Source organism: Bemisia tabaci, chromosome 2 (genome assembly GCF_918797505.1).
Source record: "Bemisia tabaci chromosome 2, PGI_BMITA_v3".
Classification (NCBI taxonomy): domain Eukaryota; kingdom Metazoa; phylum Arthropoda; class Insecta; order Hemiptera; family Aleyrodidae; genus Bemisia; species Bemisia tabaci.
Window position 1 is genome coordinate 43,085,799 of NC_092794.1, and position 12,395 is coordinate 43,098,193.

General features: G+C 34.8%; 1 protein-coding gene across 1 annotated transcript; it reads left to right on the top strand.

Annotated features, from left to right (window-relative positions):
- Nucleotides 1-12: 12 nt before the first annotated feature.
- mus81 (mus81 structure-specific endonuclease subunit) lies at nucleotides 13-11,694 on the top strand. Its single transcript, XM_019055860.2, has 9 exons — nucleotides 13-283; nucleotides 1,221-1,414; nucleotides 2,708-2,843; nucleotides 3,608-3,699; nucleotides 4,221-4,516; nucleotides 5,507-6,677; nucleotides 8,116-8,357; nucleotides 9,208-9,406; nucleotides 10,132-11,694. The coding sequence occupies exons 2-9, from the start codon at nucleotides 1,286-1,288 to the stop codon at nucleotides 10,690-10,692; spliced, it is 2,826 nt and encodes a 941-aa protein (XP_018911405.2). The 5' UTR covers nucleotides 13-283; nucleotides 1,221-1,285; the 3' UTR covers nucleotides 10,693-11,694.
- Nucleotides 11,695-12,395: the final 701 nt, after the last annotated feature.

The following is a 12,395-nucleotide window of genomic DNA, read 5'->3' on the forward strand; positions in this document are numbered from 1 at the left end:
ATTGACGTCACTCTTCACATTATTATCAACCTAACCTAATAGAATTCTTATTGGTGAAGCGGTGAAGTTTGAATCTGAACGATTGGAAATTTATTTCCTTTTTTCTTTTCACTCCTTTCAGCAGAAAAAGTTTCTATTAATGATATGTTTACCACGAATGTACATCTGAATTTCTCGTATCCATTTTGTGATGTGTTCAAAGTGGCCCCTCAGCTCGCCTTCAAGTTGTCTCGTCTATAGAGCACTAATGCACAGTGCGTTGTCTAGCCATCAAAACCTAGAGGTATAAACTAATCCATTATTTTTTGGGGGGGACGAGAAGGAATCGGCCGTCAGGCCATTACCGACTATTCAATGATACATTTCATCCTGAAGAGGTTCGTAGGACTTACCGAAAGAATGTCCATGTTAAAGTTCAAAGTTTCTGAAAGATTAAACGCACACTCATGAGAGATGAGGGTCTGTATAAGTAATAGTAGTTATAAGGATGACTAGGATAATCCAGCACGTGACGCCTTGTGAGACAGCAAGTGCAATTTGAGTTGTCAAGATCAAAAACTGCAAATACAAATGCATATCAACTGTGAACCCGCCAGACCGTATCTCGTTTGCGGTGTCTGCAAATCTCTACTCCTAATTTATGTTTTAAGGAAAACAAATCTGTATCATTCCTTGAAGTCTTAGCAAAGTTTTCCTTGCACAGATGAGAAATATCACGGAATTTTTCAAAAACTGATGTTGCGTGGCTTTCTATTTGAAAAATAAAGTATGACAGGAAGTCTGCTTTATTGCAAACTGAGATACGTGGTCTGGTAATTTCTCCATTGATATGTACCCTTTGCTGATGCTGATAATTAATTCAAATACAAAGGAAGCTATCAGTTATGAAATTGCAAGAATGCATGTTTAGGAAAACCCGATTTATCAGGAGAGCTGAAATACTAACAATGTTTGTTATTTTTTGTCCTGCAACAATGCAAGTCTCCATTCATATTTAATTTTCTGAAGGAAAACCAAACAACGGTTATTATTGAAACTCACTGTAAAATTTCATCACTTGTTCTTAATACCCAAATCACAGAAAACTGCAAGGAACATTTTGATTACTTAGTTTGCCTTGCAGAGAATTAAAAATAGTACTACTCTCATAGTAGACTCTTGAATGTGTTTCTCTTGAATGTCCAGTCATCCAATAACAATTGTTACTCATTTATTTTCAGAAGTATAACACCAAACGACAAAATTGGAATCATGCTTGACTGAAATCATAACTTACTTTTCTACCATGTCGAAGGAAAGGAGGCGAATGAAGGTTACTCATAAAAGACCGAATCCACTCTTTGAACAATGGCTTGAAGAATGGCGAGAAGAAGCAGTTCAAAAGAATTCAAATCTTCAGTATTGCTACAGCAAGGTAATACAGTGTATTTTATCTGCCTACACCATCTAGATAACTATAACGAGAGTTAGTTGATCGCATGAAATGGCACTTAAGAATGAAGATTATTCTCGGCTGCCAAAATTTAGGATATTGATGCCTGAAGTCAAAATATTTGTTTTTTCATCACAATGTGTAAGAATCTACAGCTTTTCTCTATTTTTTTTTCTTTCTTTCTTTTTCTTTGTAAAGGAAAGTAAGTAAAACTTCTCCTTGAAGTTTTCTGTAAATACTTTTCACACAGGAAAGAAATTCACACCAAATTTAAATAAAAAAAGTTTCGTCAGTTTTTCTGAAAATAATCAAGCATGAGTAGTAATTTGTAACATCACAATTCAAAATATGCATTTTTTTTTTCTCGATCCATTGATACAAACAAAAATACTTACAATTTGGCCTGAAACTTTAAGTAACAAGGTAGGCAAATAGTGCTGGGTGTACACTATTTTGCAGAGAACATGAGATAAAGAAATTCCAAAAATTCTCAATCAGAGTCAGAAGAGCCATGAATGCACCTACTTGCCTTTGCAAAATGCTTAAAAGTATATGATGATTTAAATTTTTCCCTTTTGTAGGGTTCCTCTCAATATTACTTCCAACTAATAATGATTACAAAAAAAATTGAGTGTAAAAAGTAATTTACCTTCCTCCTTGACAGTTTCGCAAGAGTGATAACTCGTATGATTAATGATTTTCTACTCCCCTGATAGCGCCCAATTTCCTCTCTAGGGGCTCATTTCTGCGTTAATAAATCAAGCATTTTTTTTTTTACAGTCTTGTGAGTACCTATATCTTTTATAACCCAAGGAAAACCTACAAAAAGTGTAAAGGTATCATCCTCTTCTGAACTTGGACACATTTTTCTCAATTCTATTGTTTCAAAATCTTTGCTCCCATTTCTTTTTAAATAGAAAATGAGCCATATTGTTTGCTTGACATTTTTGTAGTATTGGAATGCATTCACGTAAGGATAAAAAATTCCTAATGTCTCTGAGGAAGTATGTGAGTTTCCTGATTAAAAAATTTGGAACAGTCAGGAGTTCATAATTTTGTTTGTGTAATGCAGCAAACCTGTTTTCTTAATGCAGCCATATTTATATTGTTTTATTTTCCATCACAAAAATAAATCATAGGCAACATGAAAAGCAGTCAGGCCGGTTCTAGTTGAAGCCAAGCCATTCCTAAAATTTATTAGTATTCTTTTACAATAATTTGTATTTTATTTTACTAAGGATAGGTATGTAATACCCCTACTTTTTTTTGTTACAGGCACTGAAGTCTCTCAAGCGATTTCCTTTACCTCTCAAAACAGGAAAGGATTGTTTGATTCTGGACAACTTTGGGCACAATTTATGTAGCAAATTAGACAGGAAGCTAGAAGAATACAGAAGAACCCATCCACTGAGTGAGCATCCATTAAGTGACACCTATGATAAATATCTGATTAGATCATTGGGGAGACTGTGTAATTGCAGAACTTCATTGGAAACCTTTTTCTCTGTCAAGCAGTTTTTCCAGACACAAGGATGGTGATCCATTATGATTATTGGGGGATTCCATCCATATATTGGGTAGTTAAACATATCCCAATCCAAGATATGTGTTTTTTTAACTCATCAAGTGATATGCAAATTTACCATAATAAGTGTCGCAGTGATAATGATTCAGCCTGTAAGGCAGAACCTGTGCCTCTTCTGTTGAAATCATTTAATGGTTTGCTGTCAAACTTCAAAAGAATTTATTCTGCATGCACCAGTTTTAAGATAACTTGAGGTTAGACAAAAAAGTCAAAACTTATCGTACAAGTCGTGTAATGGAGGTCTAGCATTATTTCTGAATGGGTAATGAAGGAGTGCCCTTCTCTACCAAAGGCAACAGTTTTAAACGGGTGTAAAATGGAACGAAAACTTAAAATTCTGAAAATAATACATTCCTCAAAATACTCATACGTTTTTTATACCTTTTAAGAACCTGTTTTTTTTTTCAGTTAAATCAATTACGTAAGATTTGACAACTATGTAAACATTTTCAAGATAGTGCAAAGGAAGCAAAGAGCAATATCATTTCAAGATGGATCACTTAGGGAGGTGACAGATAAACTTTCATTTCTAGTATGTTGTATTTGTTGCCCTCGAATTTTCACCTCAAATTTTTTCTGTTAACTCTTAGGCAGCAGCGATGATTTAACTGATGTTGATGCACCAACTTTGGCATGTTCTACAAGCAACCCACAAAGAGCAAACAAGACTGCAAAGAAACGGGTATGATTTTTAGTAAGAATGTAAATTATTCTCACGCTCACATCTGTTAGAGATGATCAATTTCAAACACACAATAAAAAATTAAGCTCATTTATATTTTTATTTTGTATTCGTATCTGTTTCATTTTTATGTTTTTTTTTTTTTCATTATTTATTTGTCCAGTGCTGATTCTACTGCTTTATTTTCCCCATAAATTCATAGGTAGCTGTTCAAAGCAAAGATCCCAAACTTTGAAAGGCAGGATGAGTCTTATTGCTGGGTTTATTTTTTATGGATTTGTTTTGAGGAGGCAAAGTTACAAGTAACTGCATACAAGTTCTTGCATTTAAAAATCAGTCTCTTTTTTATTATGTAGGATGTTTGGTCATCTAGAAAATTCTAATTTGCTGTGTGAAAAACAGAGAAGAAAAAACATTTTGAAACAAAATAGTTTCTCTATTTACTTATCACTTTTACCTCAATTGTTGTAATCTTAAGGTAATTTTCAGCACCTACTTATCACCTGATTTGGTTTGTCCAGAAATTGAATGATGAAGAGCGAGCAAGCACATCAACATCTCCTTCGGCCAAAAAACAAAGATCCTATGTACCTGCGTTTCGATCCGGAGGTTATGCCATTTTGATAACCCTCTATCGGAGTCAAAACGAAGGAAATTACCCTGGTTTCATGACTAAAGCTCAGCTTCAGAAGTCTGCTCAGGCTCTGTGTGATGCATCCTTCTATAAGCCAGACCCTGGTTCTTACTACACAGCTTGGTCAAGCATGGCAACGCTCATAAAGAAAGCTTTCATTTCTAAGACAGGGAATCCACCCAGGTAAGTAAGTCACTTGAAGCTCAATTATACCCTCGATTCTGTGCATTACTTAAAAAAAATTTCCTTTTTGAAAGATAAAAAGTTCAGACGAAATTCAATTGTACCTATAAATGGGAAAAAGGATCTTAGTACCGAACATCTCAGAATTGTGTTATTATTGGTACCATTGCATAGAGACGTGTTCAGTGAACATTTTGTCCCCAAAAAAGTCCAAAAATACCCATTCAACAGCACAGAACTTACGATGACCTGAAATTGGCTGTTCAAAAACTGTCGTTTTTAGAAAAAGCAATTTAAAATTTTTGAATGTCTTGTTTGAGGTTCAAACATGTAAGATTCGTTTGTGACAATGCACCCTTCTCTGCCCATATAAAACTAAAAAACCCAATTCGAAATTAAGTTTACCACGTTGCATTTATCTGTGTATGCACGATTACTTTCATTATTAGGTACCTACTTTTCAGGGTTCTTGCAGCCTTGAACTTGTCTCTCCCATCTGTAAATCTTTGAAAGAACTTAATTTTAAAAGAAATTGGTGAGAGCACTCATAATTCTTTGAACTTCATACTCTTTGGTCTAATTTTCAAGAATCACTTTTCGCGTGTCATTTTAAAATTGTGTGCACCCTTTCTTATCACCAGCTGCATTAAAAGTTTGTCTACTTATGAATAGTGACTCTCTTTTCTCTTCTATTGTAGGTGATCTTTTGAACTTTTGTACTTGTCAGTTGCTGGCTCATTCTCCAATGAGATTTAACTGTGCTATGTGCACGCATTCAATTTCACGAGGGATTTTCATAAGACATTTCTTTTCCAATGAAAGCCCTTAAAAAATTTTCCGAAAAATCTAGAACACTGATTTCAGGTTTTGTATCAATGGGGTGGCCTTGAATAACTCAGCTGATATCCTTGAAAATCTTCTAACATTTAATTTTGTCTGGCTAACTCTAGGTAACCCTGTGAGTGACCTTTATTTTCTTTTATTTTATAGATTTTCACTGACTATCGAAGGAACTGAGCTTGCAAAACAATTAGAAGAGGCTGATCCGTCTGCTATCCAAAGCAGTGCCACTGTAAACGATGAGAACAAATGCCAGTCACGGACCAATGTTTACAGGGCAACACCCAGAAAGAAGACAAGCTCAAAAGGGAAAAGGCCCCTGAAGAAGAACTCGAGAAATATGTACGCTGATTTTTCTGAAAATGAAAGTGATCCAGACGAACCAGATGCTGTTGATGCCCCCGCTAGTCCACCGTCAAATACCATCTTCTCAAAAAACACACAAAATTCCTCAACTATGTCAAAGACGAATAATCTTAATTCTTATGCAGATAGCATCTCACAGAACCAGAAGGGCCCATTTAATAAATATTCATCAAAATACGACTGGCTTGACCTCTCAAGTACTGAAGACGGATCTGAACAAGTAAATTGTTCGCCAAAATCTTCAGTGGAAAAAACTCCCGTCTCAAATGTAAACAGAGGGTCAAGTGGAACAATTTTGTCAAATTTAGGTTCTTATGTGATATCATCATCGGATGATGAATCTCCAGCCTTAGATACTGGATCCCTAGACAAGTGTGGAAGCTCTTCTAGACAGATCAGAAAAACGTCAAGTAGTGACAAACATCACGCAATAACTAGTAATAATACTTCTGTCTCAATAGAATTATCAGATTCAGATGATGATAGTCTTCCTAAAGAGCTGAAATCTCCTGGTAAAAAAGTTAGTGCCCCATCAGACTCTGAAGATTTTTCGGTTCCATGCACTGACACATTCTCTAAGCAGTCACCTAGAAAATCAGAAAAAAACATAGGTTTTCTTGATTCTTTGTCAGATGATGAGTTTGATTTACTTGTCAAAAATAGCGCACTATCAACAATAGATAAATTTTCTGTGCCGTCCATATCATCAGTTAAGTCTAACAATCTGTGTTCATCCAAAGACAATAAGTTATCTTCAATGAATCGTGAAGGTTCAGATCAGCAGTCAAAAGAGAAGTGTATATCAGAGAAAGAAACAAATTCTGAAATTCCTATTAGTCGACTGGAGGAGTTAACAAGTTCAAATGGCGAAAATCCTGCCACGGAAGTTCCTGAGTCGTTTGCAGAGTTTTACTTTGGTGATTGCAATGATGATGATGATTATTTGCTGAGCCAGGTAGTTATATTTTCTTTACTTTTCACTTTTAAATCTCCAATAATAATCAAATACATTTTAGACCAAGATTTTTGCAAAGCATACTGAAAAAGAAAAGTTGATTGTATGAGTGGAAAATTCCGTGTTCTATATTGATCAAGCTCTTCGTTTTTTCCAAGCCAAATTTCGGTTCGTAGAATAGAACTTTCGATTCACGTTATGGAACCTCATTTTCAGTGCGCACACCTCATGATACTCTGATCATTAAAGAGGCTAAGACTCAAAATTATTGGCTATTTAATTGCTTCTGTTTCTCAAATTGAAAATGAAATACTTAGGCACATATAATTTTTGAAATGAAATTTTTCTACAAAAATCCGTTTTCAATGACGTACTTACCTTAATTTCTCTAAAAATTTATTTGTGGAAGCAGGCTAAAGAAAATGGTGACTTTGGCAGTGTAACTAACCATCACCAGTGGTATTATGTGACCTAGGTAGTAGTCTAATGATAGAACATTTATATTGTGTCTTTTTTTTATGGGTTTTTATCTTTATGCCAAAAATTTTAGGCAGCGCCACTTTTTTCTTTTAAAAACTGGAAAAATTTCAAAATTATAGTTGTTCTCAAATGAAGCCCATGTAACCTTGTCAGTTCAACTACTTGTGATCTGTCGCCAGCTTCAAATAGAAGTCACACCTCGTCTGATTGAACCAAATTGAGTCAGCTTAGCACAAATGGAGCTGAATGACCTAACATATCCGTTTAATATTTACTAATATTTCATAATGAAAGGAAAATGGGAAAGGGACATCCTTAGTGGTGTACTGGAGGCACGCCGTTTGTACTAGCACATTGCTAAGTACAACAGGAATAAAAAGAAATGGGATATGAGAATGGCTAAAGAAACTGAAACTCCATGAGAAATAACATGAAATACTCTTATTGACTAACTTAAATAAAAAGGGTCATGTTGCAAAAGATCATACAGCAAATTAGTTCTATACTGCGTATTTGATCATTCAGCGTATTTGGTACATGCTTCTTATTACCACATGTAGCGAATCCCTTGCTGCGTAAGGCGTACAGCGTAAATAACTCTGAAGAATGTAAGAGAATGAGCTTTCTTACTTATTGTGATCTTTTCAGAGATGCTGAAGTGATTGATTTTGATGTGAGGACATCCAAGATGCTGTTAAAATCAAATCATGCACTTTATCAGCGATCTTAATTTGAAGCGGTGGACCGCGCGTTCTACCGGTCGCCGCACGGACGCTCATTATCTAATTTTAATTGACAACGCGGCTGCTCGCATTAACAATATCTGGTCCCTTTTCATTCAACAACACAGTTTATTAAAGCAAAGTTTAAGTTTTTTATTTAGGCAAAGAAATTCCACTAGTTCTTTTTTCTGTACTTTTGTTTCAGTTTTAATATATTTTTATTTTGCCTGCTCTAGGTCCAATGTGAATCTGATCAACTATCTAAAGCAAAGGAAAGTATTCCTCCTTCACAGGACAAACTGCCCCTCCCAGCTAGTCAAAGTCCCAACAAATATTCTACCAAGGCATCAACCTCCAGAGGTAGTCCCAAAAAATGCTCCAACAGTTCACAAAGCAGTAGTCAAGCCTCAGATTTCTTCATTCTCATGCCAGACATGTTCGACGTAATTTTACTGGTTGATGAACAGGAATCGAAAAAGTAAGTTTTTCCCAGAAAAGAGTTATTTTTATCATTATTTTCCTCGAAACTTTCAAAATATATTTGTACTGCAATTAGGAAAAGGGACCTTTGTGGTGAATAACTCAAAAGTGAGAGGCTTCAGCCCAAAAATCTAAAATTAAACTGGAATTTAGACAATGGGTCAATTGCATGATTACACAATTGCGTTTTAATGGATTTAAGCTTATAGAACAGCCAAAAGTAATAAGATCTGTCCTAAGTCCTAATTTCTACATCTGATTTTAACAGAGATATCACCCTCTATAAAACACGGTGTTTAATGTCGTCCATCAACCCCACTTCTCTTATACTCAGAACTATGTAGAGTTCATGCCAAATAAGTTTACGCACTTTCAGACTGCGATAGAAGATTGTCTGACATCATTTTCTCATGGAAAGTAAATGCAAGAAGAAATTTGGCGGGTCTTCTGTCACAGCTCAAAAGAACCTAAACTGAGTTGGTGCAGACTCCAGTAATCTCATAAAGATAAACTCAGCTTCCTGAGAAAATAATTTTTTTTTAAACCTACATAAATTACTTAGTTCATTGCCAGATTTAATTCTTGACTTTGGTCTTTTGATGAGTTAAAAGTTCAAATTGACAAACTCAGGATGTGCGATTCGCTCACCTGTGAGTCAAATTTGTAAATTTTTAACGTGTTCTTGGCATTCTTTAAGAAATTCTGACAATTTGTGTAATGTGCTCACTTTCATATCCGGTGTAGTGGTTTAATGTAATGATTTAGAGGATATACGCTGTATCGGCCTTTTTTTTTTAAATCATTCTGTAACTTCAATTTTCAACTTAATTTTCTTGTAACATTTTCAGTCGCACAAAACCTTTTATACTTGAGTTGGATAACAGCGGGATTAAATATGAAGTTCGGCATTTAAAAGTTGGAGATTACATTTGGATTGCACGGTGCCGAACAACAAATGCAGAAGTAGTTTTGCCATACATTATCGAAAGGAAAAGAATGGATGATCTTGGCAGCAGTATTAAGGACGGCCGTTTCCATGAACAGAAAGTAAGTGAAAAATTTCACCTGACCTGGCTAATTCTCTGAAAGGAAATTGTGATGGCGGACAAATTTTATCTAGGATGTATTTCAGCACTGGTAGTTCTACTAATGTCTATGTTGAAATACAAATTTTGGGAATTTTATGTTTGTATGGAAAGAAACATATATTAAGAATAAAATGAAAGTTTGGATGCAAGAATAGAATGTTGGTGTGTAGTATTTTAAATTGTGTAAAGTTATCATCTTAGAGCATTTGATATGCTGTCTACATTTGTTCTTCAAAATTTTTAAGCATCGCAGAGGTAGGCCAAGAACAAACTCTCCTCAGGAAATTTTTCCAGCTCTTTTAAAGCTTAAAAAAATAGAAACATTAAGCTTATAAAAAGTACACAGTAGGTCATTGGGTAGTCAAATCATCACCTCAGAGGGAAAGATAGTTTTTGGCTAAGTTTTAGACAGATTTTAGAGTGACCTCTGGTTTCTCTGTGCCACGCAAGGATAGAGTGGAAAATTTGCTCCTTAAGCGCCTTCATTTGATATGGAAGAACTTGATTTTACCAGATTATTTGATGATGACTTTAATAAAAAAAAAAAAAAAATTATTTTGGTAGATCTTGATCACTTTGCTCCCTTTTATTGTTTTTTTGAGCTCTTTCATAATTTTGAATGCAATACCTACAAAGATGTCTCATGAACCTTGTTTACAATTTATCTCTTTTAAATTCTTTCAGATCCGACTGAAACAAAGCGGCATTGAAAAACTTATTTATTTAGTTGAAATTTACGGTGGGAACTATGGCTTACCGGAGACGACCGTCCACCAAGCAGCAATTAACACGTATGTAGTGGATTGCTTTCAATTGAAGTACACTTCAGACTATCGACATTCTGCCTTGTACTTGGCAACCCTGACAAAGCTCATCAGTAAACAGTTCAAAGACAAAACAATTGCTAGCTGCGATAAAAATTCCCTCCCAAGTTTTGATCCCCAAAGTGATTTTGCTTCCTTGATGACTTTCAAAGATTTCTCAAAAGGTATGAGCAAGGTCCGCAATTACACAGTCAAAGAAATGTTCATTAAACACCTTTTACAGTTGTTCGGAATGTCAGTTGAGAAAGCTGTCGCCATAACCGACAGATTTCCCACACCCAAGAGTTTACTTTCGGCCTTCAAGGATGGCGGGCAAGAAAATATGCTAGCTTCAATCGTATTTGGAACACCAAAACGCACCATTGGGCCCACCTTGAGTAAAAATATTTATCAATTTTACACTTCCAAAAATTTTCCGTAATCTGTATTTTAATTGTAACTGCATCCACAAGTGTTTGGGAGTTTTTTCACTCTACCACATTTTACTAAATGACACTGTTCAAATAGAAAAAAAGTCCCAATAAATTTCCTGTCTTTTCGAGGAATTCCAAAATTCTGTGTTCATCAGCAGGAAGGAAAAAGTTCACAGCAAAATGATATATGACTGTCTAGTCCTCAGTAAGAGGGACCTCGAGCCCACAGAGACAAAATTTCCAGGAAAGAGATTTTTTTCTTGTCGGGTTAAAAATCGGATCTTGCGTTTTCGATACAAAGTGCTCTTAGGAGTCGTAAGAAGTAAGCTACAAACAATTTAGTTTATTTTTATATCAATAAAAGGCAAAAAGTTGCATCTTTAGTACAATCTTGAGCTCCAACTATACCAGATTGGAATTTTAAACAGTATTTTTTTTTAATTTTTTTATTTTAACTCATTTTAAAACATCATATGTAATACCTGTTTGGGCAAACTTTTTTTTTTCTCTTTTTCGTTCGGAAGATGTTTGCACAACACTCTTTTATGCTTTGGCTTTTATAACTTACTGTTGTATTCTAATGGACTAATGTCCCTGCTCCTGTGGCTTGTCAGTGGTCACATACACTCAGAGATTATGGTGTTTTGCACCAAAAAATAAAAATCAGTAGATTTGTGGACAGCTGTACAATTTTCACAAGTTTCAACAAACACATTCATGTAAATACTAAGTAAGGAAAATTTAGTCTATATATTTTGTATTAATAGAAACATTAATTTCCAATGTTTTTAATTGGCAAAAGCTGTGATTTTTCATGTATTTGTAATTCATTACTTAAGTATTTACTAAAAAAATGGTAAAGAAAGTAATAGTTACCGCTCAATGTTTTGTACTCCAATTTTATTCATTTTTTGATCTTTTGGACTTACGTCATGGCCTTCTCTTAAGTTTTGTTATGCAAGTAGAGTAGTTGATATATTTTTATAATAAAACTTATTTTCTGTTATGTATGAACTTTACTCTAAAATTATGATTGAATGTTCCATGTATTAAAAGGACAAATTTATTTTTTCAAGGATGTGCCTATTTTCCAATGCATAGAAGAAACGTTGAAATCAGAAGTGTTGCTTTGATCATATTTCACCGCAATTGTATTTTATCACCCTCATGCAGCTGAAAAATGACTGTGAGTATCCCTTGCCATTACCATTTAATGGACTACATTTTGTAATTAGGAACTACAATTTCTGGTTCAGTTCAGAAAGGACGTATGTACTATTAGTTTCCCTATGCACATAAGTGGTTTTACAAATTGGCTAGAAATTGTAGTTCCTAACTGCAAAATGAAGACCAAATGATCCCGCTCTAGACCTTTTAGTAGAGAGTGATTATGCAGGGCTTATGAAAACTTACCAAGCTCAAAACGTCTTGCTAGTTGTCAACTTCTCCATTTGGTCTTCTCCACTTTCTGTGAAGTATGATCAATGCAATACTTTCTAATTCGGAACTTTCTTTTTCAAGGTACACTTCAAAGCGCTGTCCAAAATATACACCCCAAGGTACATCAGCAGTGCAACTGCAGGAATTTGTATCTCGGTTTCAGTGTCTCAAAATCTCTGCTCTCATTTTATTTTATCAAAAGAAAAGAAATCAATGCCACTGCTTAAAATTTTTACAGAATTCTCTTCCAGCAGAAGAAAAAAATCATGAA